The sequence below is a fragment of the Callithrix jacchus genome, chromosome 16, assembly GCF_049354715.1.
Source record: "Callithrix jacchus isolate 240 chromosome 16, calJac240_pri, whole genome shotgun sequence".
Taxonomy (NCBI): domain Eukaryota; kingdom Metazoa; phylum Chordata; class Mammalia; order Primates; family Cebidae; genus Callithrix; species Callithrix jacchus.
Window position 1 is genome coordinate 96,736,096 of NC_133517.1, and position 20,474 is coordinate 96,756,569.

General features: G+C 38.8%; 2 protein-coding genes across 3 annotated transcripts in view; one reads left to right on the top strand and one right to left on the bottom strand.

The window, feature by feature from the left end:
- Positions 1 to 20,474, bottom strand: part of SPAG1 (sperm associated antigen 1) — a 74,545-nt gene that overhangs the window by 32,524 nt on the left and 21,547 nt on the right. For both annotated transcript variants that reach the window (XM_035276618.3, XM_035276619.3), the window contains exons 5-10: positions 16,225 to 16,286; positions 15,020 to 15,126; positions 14,051 to 14,156; positions 13,184 to 13,314; positions 9,347 to 9,453; positions 6,454 to 6,613 (exon numbers count right to left, since the gene is read on the bottom strand). In XM_035276618.3, the coding sequence (XP_035132509.3) occupies positions 6,454 to 6,613; positions 9,347 to 9,453; positions 13,184 to 13,314; positions 14,051 to 14,156; positions 15,020 to 15,126; positions 16,225 to 16,286 (673 nt within the window). The remainder of the gene's footprint in view (positions 1 to 6,453; positions 6,614 to 9,346; positions 9,454 to 13,183; positions 13,315 to 14,050; positions 14,157 to 15,019; positions 15,127 to 16,224; positions 16,287 to 20,474) is intronic.
- The window catches only part of FBXO43 (F-box protein 43), an 88,329-nt gene that overhangs the window by 6,563 nt on the left and 61,292 nt on the right, over positions 1 to 20,474 (top strand). The window lies entirely within an intron of this gene.

The window sequence follows — 20,474 nt, forward strand, 5'->3', positions numbered from 1 at the left end:
CAGGTCAAGAGTTATCTCTCAAGAGAAGAGTAATTATCTGCAGAAGATGGCAGGGCCTTGCTCCACTGTGATTCACCTGGGAAACCTGCCAAAGGCTCCAAACAGCATCCCTGTCACTAACACCTCAAGCATCGTTGGATCTGCTGGGTCATATGGCCCAAGTGGCAGAGCAGCTAACACAGCAGCCTGAACCTGTTGCAGTCTTCTGTTCTGGACCCTGCTCAAAATTGGGAGCCTTTCAGGTCACTTAATAAACAGGCTGGAGCAACACACCCAAATGAGGAATGTGTTGCCTCCAAAATCCAAATAGGCCTACTAGGCACTGTGCCTCTTTCTTGGTTGTAGGAGGGGCCAAAGGGCCCTTCACCTTAGAAGGAATATCTTCCTTCACCTTGAAAGTAATATAACAACAGGCCCCACACCACTGGACCCCTAGAAATTTTACTGAGGTAGAAGGTCCCTGAATTTTAGTCAGATTTATTTTCCATCCTCTTGCACACAAATGTCTCACCAATAAGTCCAGTGTGTTTGCTACTTCTTGCTTACTGGATCCAATCAACATAATGTCATCAATGTAATGGACCAGTGTGATATCTTGCAGAAGCAAAAAGTGATCAAGTTCTCTCTGAGTAAGATTATGACACAAAGCTGGAGAGCTGATATATCCCTGAGGGAGGACAGTAAAAGTATTGCTAGCCTCGCCAGCTGAAGGCAAATTGCTTCTGTGGGCCTTATGGACATGAATGGAGAAAAAGGCATTTGCCAGTCAATGTCTGCATACCAGGTACTGGGAGATGTGTTAATTTGCTCAAGCAATGAAACCACACCTGGTACAGCAGCTGCAATTGGAGTCACCACTTGGTTAAGCTTACAATAATCCACTGTCATTCTCCAACATCCATCTGTCTTCTGCACAGGCCAAATGGGAGAGTTAAATGGGAATGTGGTGGAAAACACCACCCCTGCATCTTTCAAGTCCTTTATAGTAGCACTAATCTCCTCAGTCCCTCAGGGATGTGATGTTGCTTTTGATTTACTGTTTTTCTAGGTAGAGGCAGCTCTAATGGCTTCCATTTGGCCTTTTCCACCGTAACAGCCCTCAGCCTACCAGTCAGGGAGCCAATGTGGTGGTTCAGCCAGCTGCAAAGTACGTCTATGCCGATTATGGGAAAGGACCACAGGATGAGTCCAGGGACCCACTGGTAAAAGACTAAATGCTTGCCCTCTAAGACTGAAAACAAGACACATATGCCCACTCCAGTGCAATAAAGGAAAAGAGAGGTATAGATTAGAAATGAAAAAATAAAACTGACCTTATTTACAAACAACATAATTGTCTATGAAAAAAATCCCAAGGAATCTACAAAAAGATCCTAGAACATATAAGTGAATTAGGCAGATTGCAAGATACTAGATCAACATACCAAAAAATCAATTAGGCTGGGTGTGGTGGCTCAGCACTTTGGGAGGCCGAGGCAGGGAGATCACCTGAGGATGGGAATTCGAGACCAGTCTGACCAACATAGAGAAACCCCGTCTCTACTAAAAATACAAAATTAGCTGGGCATGGTGGCACATGCCTGTAATCCCAGCTACTCAGGAGGCTGAGGCAGGAGAATCACTTGAACCCAGGAGGCAGGAGTTGCAGTGAGCCAATATCATGCCATTGCACTCCAGCCTGGGCAACAAGAGCAAAACTCCATCTCAAAAAAAAATCAATTATACTTCTATTTTCTAGTAATGAACGACTGAATTTTCAATTTTATAAATTTTTTTATAAATATGATTTACAATAACTTCAAAAAGCTAAAATACTGAGGTATAAATCTGTCAAAGTGTGTGCAGTATCTATATGCTGCAAAACAAAAAACACTAAGAAATCAAAGATGACCTAAATAAATAGACACACATACCATGTTTATAGATTAGAAAATGCAATTTAGTCACCATGTCATTTCTCCTCCAAAATGATCTATAAATTCAGTTCCATTTCAATCAAATTCCCAGCATGTCACCCACATGGAAATGCAGCAGCATAATCATAGCTAACTGCAGCCTCAAACTCCTGGGTTCAAGCACTCCTCCTGTCTCAGCCTCCGAGTAGCTAGGACTACAAGCACGCACCACCGTGCCTGGCTAACTTTTTTGGATGACTTTTTTTAAATACAGAAAACCCAGTTGTACTCCTTTATATTTGCCATAGTACTATTATACTCTGTCACAGATTATTATATAACGATATATAGAGGAAAATCCCCTGTATTTTACAATGACTAAAAATACAAGTTTTAGTAATATAACAAAAAGCCCTTTTTTTTTTTTTTAGACAGAGTTTTGGTCTGTCACCCAGGCCAGAGTACAGTGGTATCATTTTGGGTCACTGCAACCTCCACCTCCTGGTCTCAAGCAATTCTCCTGCCTCAGCTTCCTGAGTAGCTGGTACTACAGGAGCGTGCCACCATATCCAGCTAATTTTTGTATTTTTCGTAGAGACAGGGTTTTGCCATGTTGAACTCCTGCACCCAAGCCATCCACCTGCCTTGGTCTCCCAAAGTGCTGGGATTACAGGCCTGAGCCACAGTGCCTGGCCCATACAAAGACTTGTAAAATAGTCACCAAATGTAAGACATTGTTAAGTAATTTCATGTGACACATAATTGAATATTAAGAAAAATGAGAGGAATGTAGACCATAAAAAGTAAAATATTCAGAACCTATATCCTACGGCAAAAAAAAAAGGAAAATATAACAGAAAAAACTTATTTTAGAACTATGTGTGGCCATGCATGATGCCTTATGCCTGTAATCCCAGCAATTTGAGGGACTGAGGCAGGAGGATGGGCTTGAGCCCAGGAGTTTGAGAACAGTTTGGGTATCATAGGGAGACTTCATCGCTACAAATAATTTTGAAAATTAGCTGGGCATGGTTGCACACATATGTGGCCTCAGTCAGGAGACTAAGGCAGGAGAATTGCCTGAGCCCAGGAGGTCAAGGCTACAATGAACCATGATTGCACCACTGCATTCCAGCCTGAGCAGCAGAGTGAAACCCTGTCTCAAAAAAATTAAAATGAAAACTATGTGTAAAGGCAAGGGAACTAGAATAGCCAAACAATCTTGAAAAAGAAGAATTAAGCTGAAAAAAAATCACACAATCTGAATTTAGACTTAACAGTAAATCTGTGTGAATCAAGACAGTGTGGTACTGACAAAGTGACAGACCCATAGGTCAAAAACAGAATGGGGTCCAGAATTGGATTCTACTTACTGGTTATACAAATGTGATTTTTTTTTTTTTTACAAAGGTACATAGGCAATTCAAAAGAGTAAAGACAGCTTTCAACAAATAGTTTCAGAAAACGGTGGCTCACTTCTGTAATCCCAGTGCTTTGGGAGGTTGAGGCAGGAGGACCCCTTGAGCCCATAAGGTTGAGGCCAGCCTGGGCAACATGGCAAGACCTTGTCTCTGCAACAAATAATTTTTGTTTTGTTTTGTTTTGTTTTGAGATGGAGTCTCTGTTGTCCAGGAAACAGTGCGATCTCGGCTCACTGCAACCTTTGCCTCCCAGGTTTAAACCATTCTCCTGCCTCAGCCTCCCAAGTAGCTAGGACTACAGATGCATGCTACCACGCCCTGCTAATTTTTGTATTTTTAGTACAGATGGGGTTTCACCATATTGGCCAGGCTAGTCCTGAACTCCTGACCTCAGGTAATCCACCCGCCTCAGTCTCCCAGAATACCCAGATTGCAAGCGTGAGCCACTGCACCCAGCCTAAATAATTTTTTTGAATTAGCCAGATATGATGGCACTCAGCTATACTCTTAGCTACTTGGGAGCCTGAGGCAGAGAATCACTTGAGCCCTGGAGATTGAGGCTGCAGTGAGCTATGATCACACCTCTGCACTCTAGCATGAGCAACAGAGTGAGACCCTATCTCTGAAAAAGAAAATTTACAAGAAAATCTTCATGACTTTGACTTAGGCAAAGTGTTCATAGATATAACATCAAAAGCACAACCCATTTTCAAAATTGGATAAATTAATTTACAAAATGAAAAACCTTTGCTCTGTGAAAGACTGTTAAAAGAATGAAAAAAGCTACAGACAAAAATATTCAAATCTCATATATAACAAAGACCTTGCATCAAGAATATAAAAAGAATTCTCAGGACTTAACAGTAGGAAAACAACAACCCAATTTTTGAAAATTGATGGAATAATTTGAAGAGACACTCACTAAAAGTGATTAGAGATGGTAAATGAGCACATAAAAAGATTCTCGGCTGGCACGGTGGCTCACACCTGTAATCCTAGCACTTTGGGAGGCCGAGGCAGGTGGATCACAAGGTCAGGGGTTCAAGACCAACCTGGCCAACATGGTGAAACCCCATCTTTACTAAAAATACAAAACTTAGCTGGGCATGGTGGCACATGCCTGTAATCCCAGCTATTCAGGAGGCTGAGGCAGGAGAATTGCTTGAACCAGGGAGTGGGAGGTTGCAGTGAGCCGAGATAGTGCCACTGCACTCCAGCCTGGAGACAGAGTGAGACTCTGTCTCAAAAAAAAAAAAAAAAAAAAAAGAGAGAGAGATTCTCATCAGGAAAATGCAAATTAAAACTGATGAGAAACCACCATATACCTAATAGAATGGGTAAAAAGGGGGAAAAATGCCAATATCAAATGCTGGGAAGGATGAGAAGCATCTAGAACTCTCACGTGTTATTAATGGCAATGCAAAATGGTATAGCTACTCTGGAAAACAGTCAGGCAATTTCCAATAAATTTAAATGTATACGTGCCATATGACCCAGCAGTCCTACTCTTAGGTATTTACCCAGGGCAAATGAAAACATATGTTTACATTACAAAAACCAGCTCATGAATGTTTAGAGCAGTTTTTACTCATAATTACCAAATACTGGAAATAACCTGAATGTCCTTGAATAAATGAATGTATAAACTTTGGTACAACTATTAATGGAATGTTACTTAGCAATAAAAAGGAATGAGCCAATGATACATGCAGCTACATGAATGAATCTCAGTGACAAGCTAAGTGAAGAAAGCTAGACCCAAAAGGTGACATACCTTCTAAAGATTCCATTTAAATGACATTCTGGAAAAGGTAAAACTATGGGAACAGAGAAGAGCTGGGATGAAGGAAGGGTTTCACTGAAAGGACAGCAAGAAGGCCTTTTTGGGTGGTAAGAATTGTTCTGTATTCTGACTGTGGTGATGGTTACATGAAATTGTACATGTATTAGAACTGTACATTCAAAAGATCCATTTTTACTATATATAAAATTTTAAAATAGTAGGAATTAATATAGTTTATACTTCATCTCACTTCAGATAAGATCTAAAATGATTTCCTTTAACTGTAAGGCATATGGCTAATTATGCTAAGCTAAATATAAACCCTAAGGAGATTTGCTGCCGGATCATATTTACAATCTGGCTAAAAGGCAAGCCTGAATCCTTGAAAAACTGGTTACCTTAATTTCTCCCTTTTTAATCCTTTTTATATTCTCTCTTCCCTCTCAGCTCTCTGATTGTCTTCCTCTTTCTGGCTCCCTCCTTTTCTGTTCCTTTGTCTTTATCCTATCTTAACTAATTGTATTTTAATCTAAAATATATACATTATTTGTCGTTGCTAAAAAAAAATTAACACTTGTTCTTTATTTTTAAAATTGAGTGAATTGAACATTTTGTATCTCTATCAAAATTAGAATATTCTGTCAAATTACTTAGAAGTTGATTTTTGCTTGTGAATGATTTTCAAAATTGATAATATCTCCCCCCTTCACAGCCCCCCAACTGCCAGTTGCTCAGGTTTTCTCAAGGAGGAAAAAGTTTTTATGTCCCTTGTCAAATTAGGAGGCAAATCTTTCCCCTCAAAGTTGACATAACTTTAGATGTTTTATATTATGAAGATAAAGCTTTATCTAGTCTAATTCTCTTAAAATATTGTTTCAAGTGTGAAATTATACTTCTTTTGCATACAGAAAATATTTCTGAGAGACACACATAGCAATTTTCTAGTAATGCATTCATTTTTGGCATATAACTGGGGCTACCCATACCTATTTTGAAACCAATGTATTTGTTTGCAGTCAAGTAGATATATACAAAACCATTATCAAAGAGAGATATTTAAGGTTAACTTGCAAATGGTTTGTGTCAATAAACATAGCCTAAACATAGCTGTTTACATTTAAAGGATGACCAGGAATTAAACTGAGCACTAGAAAAAGGTGACAGCTTAAGAAGGAAAATGGTTTGAGAGATTCTATCAAGCTGTGTTGATGAGTGAAGCTGGCTTGTGAATTTACAAGGCAAAGCTAGAAAAACTTCAGTAGATTACGGATTTCTGTACAAATAGAAAAATTGAGCCAGCTCATCATATAAAAATGCAGTATTTTACATAATCTAAATAGAAAAGATGTTTTACTCTTATCTCCACTGCCATCTTCATGTTTTCTTTCACTGTCTTTTTCTTCTTCATCTTCGGAGTTTTCTATTTCCTGAATAACCATCCTTTTCCCTTTGGTTTGAGTCTTAGATGCAGCTTCAGAATTCTTCAGATCTCTTTCAACCTCTGACAAGATTTTCTGCAACATAATTAGCATATTCAAGAAAATATTTTCCTTTAATAATAAATATAACCATTCTTTCAGGTAAAAACATAAAGATGTTGAAAAATGAATAAAACTAAGACAAGGCACTTTTTTTTGGTAGCCTTTGTCTGATTGTAATCATACATGTCCACTGGGGGGGGACATTTAGTGTAACAAGCATAAAACATAAAGAAAAAAAATCACCTAAAATTGCCACTCAGATACTACTAACATTTTGATAATCATCTTTCTAGATGTTTCTATGCATATATACCCACGGAGATGTATAGTTTTACACAAATGAAATTATGCTACTTATGCTGTTTATTTATTTATTTAAAATATAGACATGAGGTTTCACTATGCTGTCCAGTCTAGTCTCAACCCTGGGCTTGAGCAGTATTCTCGCCTCAGCCTCCTGAAGTGCCGGGATTACAGGCATGAACTACCACACCCAGTCCACATTACTGTTTTAGAATAACATTGAAAATTCTGAAATATTTTAGTCTGACTCTAATGAAAAATATATATATCAATCCTTTGTTGGATACACAATTTTCAAGTATTTTCTCTGTCTGTGGTCTGTGGCTTGTTTTATATTTGAAGGCAGGGTCTCCCACTGCGCCCCGGCTGGAGTACAGTGGTGCAATGACAGCTCACTGCAGCTTTGACCTCCCAGGCTCAAATTATCTACCTACCTCTGCCTCCCAAGTAGCTAGGACTACAGGCCCACACCACGACGTCTGGCTAACTTCTTAAATTTTTTGTGGAGATGAAGTTCAGCTGTGTTGCCCAGGCTGTTCTTAATCTCCTGGAATTAAGTGATCAGCCTACTTGAGCCTCCTAAAGTGCTTGGATTACAGGTGTGAGCCACCATACCCGGCTGTGGCTTGTCTTTTATTCTTCTAATAGTGTCTTCGAAAAGCAGATGTTTTGAATTTTGATGAAGTCCAATATATCAACTTTTTCTTTTGTGGATTGTACTTTTCATGTCTCATTTAAGAAATATTTGTCTAAGGTCATATGGATTTTCTCTTGTTTTCTTCTACAACTTTTTATTTTATACTTTACATGAACATATATGATTCCTTTTGAGTTAATCTTTACATATGGTTAAGATAAAAATGCATTTAGAACCAGGCACAATGGCTCACGCCTGTAATCCTAGCACTTTGGGAGTGGCATGCACCTATGGTCTCAGCTACACAGGAGGCTGAGATGGCAGGATTACTTGAGCCTAGGAGGTGGAGGCTGCAGTGAGCCATGTTCCCACAAAACTACAGTTGAGGCATCAGAACAAGGTCCTGTCTCAAAAATTAATAAGTGAACCTAACCGTTACAAAAAGGAAATACTAAGCCAGGCCCTAAACCTAAACCTGAAATGTTGACTTGACAAAAGCAGCTGATATTCTAGGAACATTAGCTGCCACTCAGAGACAGTGGGATAGGTAACCCAATAGGTGTATGTGGAAACTTAGTAACAATTTCTCCATGGGTTTCTCTCATTTCTGACTACACTGCAAACAGAGGCACTAAACCACCTTCTTCCTGGACATCGCTCAGGATGTTTCTTAGCAAACAGAAATGGTATTCATCTGCAGCAGAGAGGACAGGTGTGTTGGCTCTCCAGTGTAATAAAGGTGATGCTTCCCAACACAGCAAAGATTGGGCAGATTTGCTTATAGCCCATCATAAAAGAAGGGGGTTTCCTAAATTTTTGTTTTTTTGTTTGAGATGGAGTCTCATTCAGTTGCCCAGGCTGGAGTTCAGTGGTGCTCACTGCATCCTCTGCCTCCCAGGTCCAAGTGATGGCCCTGCCTCAGCCTCGCAAGTAGCTGGGATTGCAGGTGTGTGCCACCATGCCCAGCTAATTTTTTTTTTTTTTTTTTTTTTTTTTTTTTTAGTAGAGATGGGGTTTCTACATGTTGGCCAGGCTGGTCTTGAACTCCTGACCTCAGGTGATCTGCCCCACTCAGCCTCCCAAAGTGCTGGGATTACAGGCATGAGCCACCATGCCCGGCTAGTTTCCTAAATTTTTTATTTGTCAGCCATCACATAAACCCACTGAGTGTGCAGCATCCATCTGGACCACTCTATGTCATCCTTGTGAGACTTGGGAGCAAGGCGGAACTAACATGAATGTGAAGCTCATCTGCTTGGAGTAACAAAGTCTTTTATGTTTGAACCAGGATATCTTAAATCCTCTGGTAGGCCACCTTGTTCATTTTGAAGTGGGGGAAAATCTCAGTTCTTGACACTTACCTCTACTCTTCAGGCATGAATACAGATCCCCTAAGTGTATAACTGAGTCAGTCTGCTCAGTCAGGTAGCACATGCTATCAATGATGCTATGCTTACCATGCTAGTTACAGAGAATAACGCTCTTCAATGACCACAGAATTCACCCCAAGGTACCTTCTACACCATTCCACATAGCTCAGATAAATTAGCTCAGAGAAAAACATTGTCTACAACACTATAGGAAAGAGAAAAATTGAATATTTGTCCTTTGGAGGAAGGTTTATAGTTTTGGAAAAAAATTTTAAGATCCTGCTTTCTTCCACTTCAAATAGGTGTTAACATTTTGGGGAGTCTGGAATATACCTACCTTTTAAAGCTGTGATCTAATCTTCAACATAATTTGTTTGGCAAGATTGATACCACTTTACCATAAATACAGAAACAGCCAACTACAGAATTAGGTGAGAAATCACTTTTTGTACTTACCTTGGCCAAATCATTATCAGGCTCAACATCTAGTACTTTACTCAAATCTTCTATAGCTTCCTTGAGCTTGTTTTGATGTTTATATGTAGTAGCACGACGCAGAAGAGCTGAAATTTTACCAAAATAAAGTTACATTTTTTAGTATTTGGCATCATGGTTACAACATGTTTTGCAAATGGAAGAATCTGAGTAGTACAGGACAGGATGTAATTATGCAAAGCTCAACTACATCCATTTTCATGTTGATACACAATAGGAGATGACACTGAGGTAAATAAAAGGGGCCGCATCAGGCAACTGTCCTCTCTGTTACAAACCTCTGGCCCTCTGGCAGCCCCAGGCTCCGCCAGCTCCTCCAAGGACTAAGAGATTTTATACCTCAACCCTTCACAGGCAACACATTGTGTTGCAATACTGGAAAGATTTTCACTGATAATAATCCTTTCCTTCTTAAGATTATGACTAGTATTATTTCACCACTTTTTGAAATCCCTTATCTAAATGTATTATATTGGCCAGGCACAGTGGCTCATGCCTATAATCCCAACAATTTGGGAGTCTGAGGCGGGCAGATCACTTGAGGCCAGGAGTTCAAGACCAGCCTGGCCAGCATGGCAAAATCCCATCTCTACTAAAAACACACAAAAATTGGCTGGGCGTGGTGGCACACACAACTAATCCCAGCTACTCAGGTGACTGAGGCAGGAGAATCATTTGAGCCTGGGAGGTGGAGGTTGCAGTGAGCCAAGATTGTGCCACTGCATTCCAGCCTGCGTGACAGAGCAAGACTTTGTCTCAAAAAAAAAAAAGTATATTACTGACCAGCATTTAGCTCAGAATATGGCTCATTAGTGACATCTGTATAGCAATCTCTAAAATGATTAGAAGGAGTTATTTAGCACAGGGAACTGAGAGAATCCTGATGATTAAGTCAGCTGGGTAAAGAAATTAAGCACTTTGGTAATTTGCGTTTGATTTTTTTGGTAGGTTTCAATGTAAAATTTGGTAATTATTTAATACTGACAATGAATGCCTCTCTAGACCCATCATATTACCTATTATATAATGAGAACTTTTGTGTAATAAGTCATTACTTTGAAAAAGAATCAAGTTTGGTAATTCTGAAAAGTGAGAAATTTTATCTGACATATTTTAATATGCTATTTTAGAACATTATAAATTTGACCAATTTGAATTTTAGTCTTTGAGCTATGAAAATTTAAATAAAACATTTTGTTATAAATTTAATCAAAGTTGTAACATTGCACTTTAAATACAATTTAGCTATTCTATTGCTATGAAGATTTCTGAAGAAAATTTCCATGCAGAAATATTCATGACATAATGATTATCCTTTTTAAAAACTTTTTATTTCAGATAATTTGAGATTTATAGAAAAGCTGCAGAGATAGTATAAAGAGTTTCTATGTCCCTTAACTCAGCTTTACCTAATGCTAACATCTTCTTTATTTTTATTTTTTAAGACAGTCTTGCTCTGTTGCTTAGGCTGGAGTGCATTGGTGTGATCTCAGCTCACTACAACCTCTGCCTCCCGGGACCAAGCAATTCTCCTGCCTCAGCCTCTCAAGTAGGTGGGACTACTGGTGCCCACCACCATGGTCAGCTAATTTTTTAAACTTTTTATTTATTATGTTTTTTTTAAATTATTTTTTTGAGATAAAGTCTTGCTCTGTCACCCAGGCTGGAGTGTAGTGGTATATGATCTAAGCTCACTGCAACCTCCACCTGCTGGGTTCCAGTAAGTCTCCTGCCTCAGGCTCCCAAGTTGCGTTTTTAGTTTTAGAGATGGGGTTTTGACATGTTGGCCAAGCTGGTCTTGAACTCCTGGTCTCAAGTGATCCACCCACCTCAGCCTCTCAAAGTGCTGAGATTACAGGCATGAGCCACTAAACCAGGCCAATTTTTAAATTTTTGGTACAGATGGGGTTTTGCCATGTTGGCCAGGCTGGTCTCGAACTCCTAACCTCAAGTGATCAGCCCACCTCAGCCTCCCAAAGTACTGGGATTACAGGCATGAGCCACTGCGCCCAGCCGAGACAGTTGTTAAAATTAACAGAGATAATACATGTAAAGTGCTTGGCACAGGGCCTGGCTGAGCACTGGTATGGGGCTGGCAAAACCTTCAGTGGGCTGCTACCTAAAGCTGGGAGCCCAGCCATACTCTGTGACAGAGACCAGCTTGCCTTAAACACAGACCTAACAGCACTTTATTGGGTATCAGAGGGCAGTCCATGACAGTGACAGTGGCAGCTGATGCACCAGGCTTCCCCTTAGCACTCCATGGCTTCTGCCACCTCCACCATGTTTATAGGCACAAAGGGATGCCTTGCATGTGAAAAAAAAATGTATATTTATTTGAATTCATAAATACTTAAAGAAATATAATGTGTCTATTATAAAGCATGTCATTCCCTCTTGGAATGACTCCTTCTTGATAAGCAGAGAAGTATAGAGTCTTATTTGCATACTTCAGGCCTGAACCATGACAAGGTGGTCAGTCACAGGGACAGGGAATCAAGATAGAGCAAAGGTTTTTGGCAGAAAGAGTCAGTTTTTGAAAAATTTTAGAATTAAATTATTCAAATTATTAATTTAAAATAATTAAATCATGGTGTAGTAATTAAATAATTAAATTACAGGCTTGGTGGCTCACGCCTGTAATCTCAGCACTTTGAGAGGGTGAGGTGGCAGATCACTTGAGTTCAGGAGTTTGAGACCAGCCTGGGCCACATAGCGAAACCTCGTCTTTACAAGAAATACCAAAAATTAGCCAGGTGTGGTGGCACATGCTTGTAGTCCCAGCTATTTAAGAGGCTGAGGTGGGAGGACCACCTGAGAGTGGGAAGCAGAGGTTGCAGTGAGCCAAGATTGCACCACTGCACTCCAGGCTGGGTAACACAGTGAGACCCAATCTCAAACAAACAAAAACAGGCCGGGAGCGGTGGCTCACACCTGTAATCTCAGCACTTTGGGAGGCCAAGGCAGGTGGATCACCTGAGGTCAGGAGTTCAAGACCAGCCTGGCCAACATGGTGAAACCCTGTCCTCTCTACTATATACAGGTGAGGTGTGCACGCCTGTAGTCCCAGCTACTTGGGAGGCTGAGGCAGGAGAGCCACTTGAATGCTGGAGGCAGAGGTTGCAGTGAGCTGAGATTGTGCCACTGCACTCCAGCCTGGGTGACAAAACAAGAGTCTCAAACACAAACAAAGAAAATTATAGATAGCCAGCTAGGTAGAAATACCCACAAAGAAACTGGTAGAGGGTTGTAGAGGTCTAGTGTATGCTTATTATTTTACTATATTTACAAATACCAGAAAATCTACAATAAATTATACTTCAATTTTTCTGGATAAAAAGATTGTTCCAATGCAAGCTTGAGATTTTTTTTTTTTTTTAGACACAGAGTTTTGCTGTGTTACTCAAGCCTCTCTCACACCCTTGGGCTCAAGCAGTCACCTCACCTTGGCCTCCCAAAATGCTGGGATTACAGGCATCAACCACTGTGCCTGGCTGAGATACTTCTCTTTTATTTTATTTTAGTTGTTGTTTTGTTTTTTGTTTATCAAGATAGTTCTCCTTTAAAATACATATGTATTTTATTCAATCCTCTGGGATTATTAGCTACTTCAATACAAAATAATCAGGGATTTGACTTCCAAGTTAAACTTAAAAGCAACTGTATGAAGTTGGTGATTCACATACAGAAATTTGAGTTTATCTGAAATACTTTAATGTAAACATTATAAGTGTCTACAAATGGTCTTTATTAATGCATCCTGCTGCAAATTTAAAAGCATTCTATAATATTTTTTACCCTTTACATTTCCAGGTTCTAACTCCAAGACCTTTTCACAATCCTGAAAAGCACTATTCCAGTTCTGTAATTTGATTTCTGCTTGAGCTCGGTTGTTATAGGAAACTACAGTGGGAAGCACTGATATGCTCCTAGAAAAGAAACAGTTATTGGTATCACACAAACTTAAATTATACTTCTGACAAGTGCTACAAAAGAGAGGCAAGAGCCTATAAATTGGGAGGTGAGGTGGGTGGGGTAGGAGAGAGATTTGGTTAGAAAGGTCAAGTAAGACTTCTCCAAAGAAGTAAGGTGAAGACTAAGATCAGAAGGATAAATCAGAATTAACTAGATAATGGGAGGAGGGAAGAGCATTTTCTTTTTTTTTTTTTCTTAAATTTTTTCTTCTCCTTTAAAGGTGAAACAGTGGGAATGGAGAAGAAACAAGGAAATCTGTAACTGGTTGTAATCAGTTAGTTGTAAATACCACTGTAATCAGCCCAGCCATGGGAAAAGCATTTTTGATGTCAGACCCAGCATGTGCAAAGGCCCTGTGGTAGGAAGGAGCACCACAAGTATCAGAATTAAATCCAGGCAGTCTACAATAGAACCCAAGTTATTCACTTCTATATTATATGAGCCTTCTGTTGAATTCCTTTTAGATGGCTTCTATTTTCTCTGCAAAATAAGAAGTTAAGTCCTCTGTGAAAAGAAGGAGTGGAGTGGGAGCTTGGAGGTTTGGGAAAAGTATTGAAAAAATAAGAGAAACACAAGTACAATACATTGAGAGATTCTGACACAGAATTTTATTTATTTATACTGTTTCAACAATAAAAACATTACCATTTTTTAAAAGGCAAATCTAAACCACAGCAAACATCTGCTCACCTGGTATAATACATCACTGCTTCTTCATAATCACCTGAATTGAAAGCTTCGTTTCCTTTGTCCTTTTCACGAGTGGCAAGAAAATCCTTCTCTTTCTCAGTCAGTCCTAGAAATAAATGTTATCTGCTATATGTAAACATATAATGTAACAGAATTTTTTAAAGTTTAAATCCAAGAATGTTTATTTTAACAGAAGAAGAAGAAAGGAGAAAAATCATAAAATGAACAAAATAAAATAAAAGATTAACTAAGCTTAGGGATGTTTTTCTTTTTAAATCATTCACAGCCGGGTGCGGTGGCTCACCCCTATAATCCCAGCACTTTGGGAGGCCGAGGCGGGTGGATCATGAGGTCAAGCGATCGAGACCATCCTGGTCAACATGGTGAAACCCCGTCTCTACTAAAAATACAAAAATTAGCTGAGCATGGTGGCGCGTGCCTGTAATCCCAGCTACTCGGGAGGCTGAGGCAGGAGAATTGCTTGAACCCAGGAGGCGGAGGTTGCGGTGAGCTGAGATTGTGCCATTGCACTCCAGCCTGGGTAACAAGAGCGAAACTCTGTCTCAAAAAAAAAAAATCATTCACAAGTTTTGAGGATTCAGAATTTTTTAATGATTGATTTTGTTTTACACATTCATCTATGGACTACAAACAAAAACAAACTGCCCATCTTTTGTTCTGAAGCAAAAAGAAAACAATTTGAGGAATTTGGAAGAAAAGGAGGATTGCAAAAAAGGAATTAAAAACAAATAAATTACAGTAAGAAAAATGGGTTTATATTTTAAATTCTTACTACATTTAAAAATTAAGTGGGTAAAAGAATCGAATTTGTTGAGTGATCAACTCTATAAGAAAATCCATCAACATTTCATGGAAATCTGTGCAGTACTCAAACACGGTGTCTTCTAGGTTTACACTTTTTATTATAATTCAAAAGCTTTAAAGACTAAATTTTTTTTCTCCAATTACCTGCTGTCTCTATTCTTGTCTCAATTTTAGACAAGTACGACTTGTCTATTGCCGTCTTTTCTTTGTAATCTTCATCAATTTTTAAACATTCCTTTTCCACATCAAATCTTAAATGAGAGAACAATAAAAACCAAAAAAAGTACACAGGCAAGAAAACAAATTTATTATTGATATATTTGTACAACTATGCCTTTGGACATATATTGAAAAATACATACTAAGTTTATAGTTCGAGTCCTCTGAGTTCTTTCTTAAGAAAACATATAATTTAGTGAGAACTTAAACATCAATCAGATTTAAAGTGGTCAGAACTTTGAAATTCAAATTTTTGTTTTCTTTTAGTTTGGATGGGTATAAAAATTACATTAATTATTTTTGGCTGGTTTTATTTTAAAAGAGAATGTAGTAATTTTTTATGTACTAAAAAAAAGACATCAAAAGTGGTAAGATCAGATATTCTCAGTACTCTATTGAAGTAATTTGATATTTTTGACATATTCAAGTTTATAATAATTATTTAAGAAATTACTGGCCGGGCGCAGTGGCTCGCACCTGTAATCCCAGCACTTTGGGAGGCTGAGGTGGGCGAATCACGAGGGTCAGGAGTTCAAGACCAACCTGGCTAACATGGTGAAACTCCATCTCTACTAAAAATATAAAAAATTAGCCGTGAGTGGTGGTGGGCATCTGTAATCCCAGCTACTCGGGAGGCTGAGGCAGAATTGCTTGAACCCAGGAGGCAGAGGTTGCAGCGAGCCAAGATTGTGCCACTGCACCTCAGCCTGGGTGACAGAGCAAGACTCCATTTCAAAAATAAAAATAAAAAATAATTTAAAAAAAGGCCAGGTGCTGTGGCTCACGCCTGTAATCCCAGCACTTTGGGAGGCCACAGTGGGTGGATCACCAGAGGTCAGGAGTTTGAGACCAGCCTGGCCAACACGGTAAAACTCTGTTTCTACTAATAATACAAAAATTAGCTGGGCGTGGTGATGCACACCTGTAATCCCAGCTACTTGGGAGGCTGAGGCAGGAGAATTGCTTGAACTCAGGAGGCAGAAGTTGTAGTGGGCCAAGATCATGCCATTGCGCTCCAGCCTGGGCAACAAGAGCGAAACTCCGTCTCAAAAAAAAAAAATTATTGCAGTATTTTGTGGTAGATAACTTTTTTTAGTGATATATTTTATATAAAGACATGTAAAACATACTTATCCCATTCTGCATAATCTCTTGGAGTTTTCTTTTTAGTTGGTCTTTTAGAATATTTTCCCTAAAAGAATAAAATCATATTTAATTTAACACATTTAACATAAGATTATCAGGTTTTACTTTATATTCAATGTAAAGTATTGGGCTAAGATATACAAATGGAGGACGAGTGTGGTGGCTCACACCTGTAATCCCAGCACTTTGGGAGGCTGAGGTGGACAGATCACTTGAGGCCAGGAGTTCCAGACCACTCTGGCCAACATGGTAAAACCCAGTCTCTACTAAACATACAAAAATTAGCTGAGCATGGTGGTGCATGCCTGTAATCCCAGCTACTTGGAGGTTGAGGCATGAGAATTGCTTGAACCTGGGAAGTGGAGGGTACAGTGAGCAGATTGTGCCACTACACTCCAGCCTGGGTGATAAAGCGAGACTCTGTCTCAAAATAAAAAGATACACAAATGGAATGGATAAGAAAAATAGGTACCCTAGAAGTTATAATAACTTCAGTATTATAGTTATTAATAATATACAGCATGTAAAAGAAAGAATTTTAAAGTTAATTCTGGGGACAATCTACAGGCTTTTAACTATATATATATATAATTTTAAAACTTATGTGAATATGATTATTACTGATTTTCTTATAATAAAAAAGTCCTAAATTCTGATTCATTCTTTTCAAACCTAGGCATTGGAGAAACAAGAATAACTGCTATATTAGAAGTGTTTTGTTTGCAATGACAGTAATCTGATTTGGAATCATTATATTAAAAAAAGAAATTATCAGCTTATATAACTAAACTGGTAGAAGGGCAGGGGTACTGCTGGATAAGGGGATCCCTACGCCCTTTCTCCACCTCTCCTTGCCCCTCCCAGTCTCTGCTCCTCTCTATCTACTATTTCACTTTCCTTGATGGTACTTGCTTTCTTCATGTGGCAGGAAACATTGCCATAAGCATTCTGGAATTATAACCTCACAGCTGTCTCCACTAGAGGAAAAGGAGAGTGACTCTTTTATCTTCAATAAGAGAAATTTCAAGGAAGGACTGATTGCCCAGCTTGGGTCATGGGCCCATCCTGACCAAGCACTAACAGTGGCCCAAAGTAGCCATATTCACACTGCCGAAAACGGAGGGCAGGTTCTTCACCAGAAGAGAATGAGAGAAAAGCAAACAGTAGCCATAATGCTCACAAATAATCAGTCTCCCAGAGAGGGTACAATTTTTTCTAGATAAGTACTAAGGAATATTAACTTTAAAATATTTATATAGTCTGCAGAAATGGAAATATAGCAGAATTTATCATACTAAAATAGGTACTGATTTGTTTTTAAACTATTACATATACTCATTCTCATTAGGCTTGGGTTTGCTAATAGCAATACTAGGAACTATATACACTATACAAAGGAATGCTATGGAGTCCTTACAGGCTCAGTAAGTGTCATTTGATGCTTGAACTCAATTTCCTGCTCATAAAGACAATGTTCTCAATGCTAAGATGATGTTATAGGTTGAATTGTGTCTCCCAAAACAATATGATGAAGTCCTAACCCCTGGTACCTGTGAATGAGACCTTATTTGGAAATAAGGTCTTTGCAATGTAATAAAGTTAAGATGAAGTCATTAGGGTGGGCCCTAATCCAATATGACTATGTCCTTATAAAAAGAGGAGAAGAGGTTCCAATAGAAGGAAGCTAGCCATGTGAAAATGAAAATAGAGCTTAGAGTTGTGCTGCTATAAGCCAAGGAAGGCCAGGGCTACCAGAAGCTTGAAGAGCCAAGGAAGGATCTTCCCTTTCAGGTTTTGGAGGACCCTACCAATACCTTGACTTTGTATTTCTAGCCCCTAGAAACGTGAAACAATAGATTTCTGCTGTTTTATGCTGGCCACTTCCTGTGGTGTTACAGCAGCCCTAGGAAAGTAATACAAGTGGTACAACTCAGTTTGAAAAGGGCATTGATTAGAAATCAGGGGTATTTAGCCAGGCGTGATGGTTCATGCCTGTAATCCCAGCACTTTGGGAGGTCAGGGTGGGTGGATCACGAGGTCAGGAAATTGAGACCATCCTGGCCAACATGGTGAAACCTCATCTCTACTAAAAATGCAAAAACTAGCTGGGCATGGTGGCGGACACCTGTAATCCCAGCTATTCAGGAGGCCGAGACCGGAGAATTGCTTGAACCTGGGAGGTGGAGGTTGCAATGAGCTAAGATTAGCCTGGTGACAGAGCAAGACTCCATCTCAAAAAAAAAAAAAAAAAGAAAAAAGAAATTAGGGGTATTTAATATTCATATGTGGCTCTCAAATACCTACCTCTGACAAAAAAAATCCCCCTTTAGGGATCAAAAAATGAACATGAATTGGCTTGATTGCAGTATGTATTTCAAAATGTGTAGATATATCAAAATATTACATTGCATGCCATAAATATATGCAAGTTTTATCAATTATAACTGAATAAACAAGCAAGAAGTTTTCAATAAATAAAAAAATGAATGTGGAGCAATAAAAGTATCAAGATATGGACTCAGTATATGGGATAAAATCTAATGTGTAGTATCATATTTGGATATTTTAAGAAGGCAATGCACCCTGGCTTTGAAAGATTGGAACATGTGCCTTCTACCTATTCCCATAACACTGCATATTTACTGTCATAATTCATAATATGCTACTTCAGTGGGGCTCAAACTTTTCAGTATCGTGACGTTAGAAATGCTCGTTCCTCAGTGCCAAAAAGAACTATTGCTCATACAAAGAATTTTCTCAGCAAGGTAATTTTACTTTCTGCAGAAAGGGTGCTACTCATCAGCAATCTTGCCACAGGAGCACAATGAACAAAGGAAAGACAGAAATATTTACTGCTTACACATTGGGTTCTTACCACTGTGTCCTATCTTAGTTGGTTGGAGCTGGACCTCACAGTCTAAGCTAAACCTGATTGGCTAACAACTTAAAACTTTCCTAAATAGGTAAAAGCAATGGAGAACAAAGGAAAAGAGTAAGTTGCTTGTGAAAGTACTTAGAAAAGTAGTAACATTTCCAAATTAGGAAGGGACATAGGCTGCAAGCTGGGACATACCTGAGCATGTCCAGAACAAATATCTTGGTTAAACTAAAAGGACATAGAATGTACTCATTTCTTTATATCTAACAGCTACGTAGGATAGGGCTTAACAAAAAGTTATTAGCAAAAAGCAAGAAGGATTTGAAGGAAGTTAGTCTATAAAATAAACTATTATTTCTAATATTTATTTTTTATTCTTTAACAAGAAGGGAAACTTTGAAGAGGAACTTTTTATTTTCTACAATGACACTCACATACTCTTCAAAATTATTGGTCACTGGAGTTATACAGGTCTTCCAAATAGTCACACATTTCATTATACAATTTTAAAAATCATAATTTGTTAATATCTGCATGGAATGCATCAAAAAAGATTTTCAAACATGTTAAATAAAATTTATAGGAGATCACTAATTTGGACTAAGCTCCTGCACTAGGCCCCAACAGACTAATCTAAAATGTAGTCACTAGTGCTAAAGTTCCACATAAGCAAACCAAAACTAAGTTGCTTATCTGACTGGAGAAATCAAGAGACAGTAATAATAGACAAATCTCTGCTTTAACCTTTATAAGGAAAGTAATGCAGAGTAGCCTGTTGTTTAACGGTCTACTTTTTATATTCCTTGTCCCTGCTCAAGCTACCTTATAAAAACCAGGGGTTCTGCCATGGCCATTGGAGCACATTTTTCTAAATTTTTAGAAGAGATGTCATCCTGATTCACGAATCGTTAATAGAAGCCAATCAGAGTTTGAAATTTGTTTTAATTGTCCTCTGACAAGTATCCCCCTTAAGGGCTATTTTCTGTCACAAGCAGATATTTGAGAAACACATAGTATCTAAATTACTAGATATTATATTATACAAAATATTTAATACCTAAAGCCCTAATTTGCACTTTGCTTTTAGAGATAGGGTCTTGCTCTGTCCCCCAGACTGAAGTACAGTGGTACCATCATGGCTCACTGCAGCCTTGGCCTCTTACCTCAGTTTCCTGAGTAGCTGGAACTAGAACTACAGGCACATGCCATCATACCAGGCTAATTAAAAAAAAAAAAAATTTGTAGAGATGGGGTCTTGCTATGTTGCCCAGGCCTTGAACTCCTGGGCTCAATGATCCACCTGCCTTGGCCTCCCAAAGGCATAAACCCCTGCCCTTTCTTGCCTGGCCCTAATTT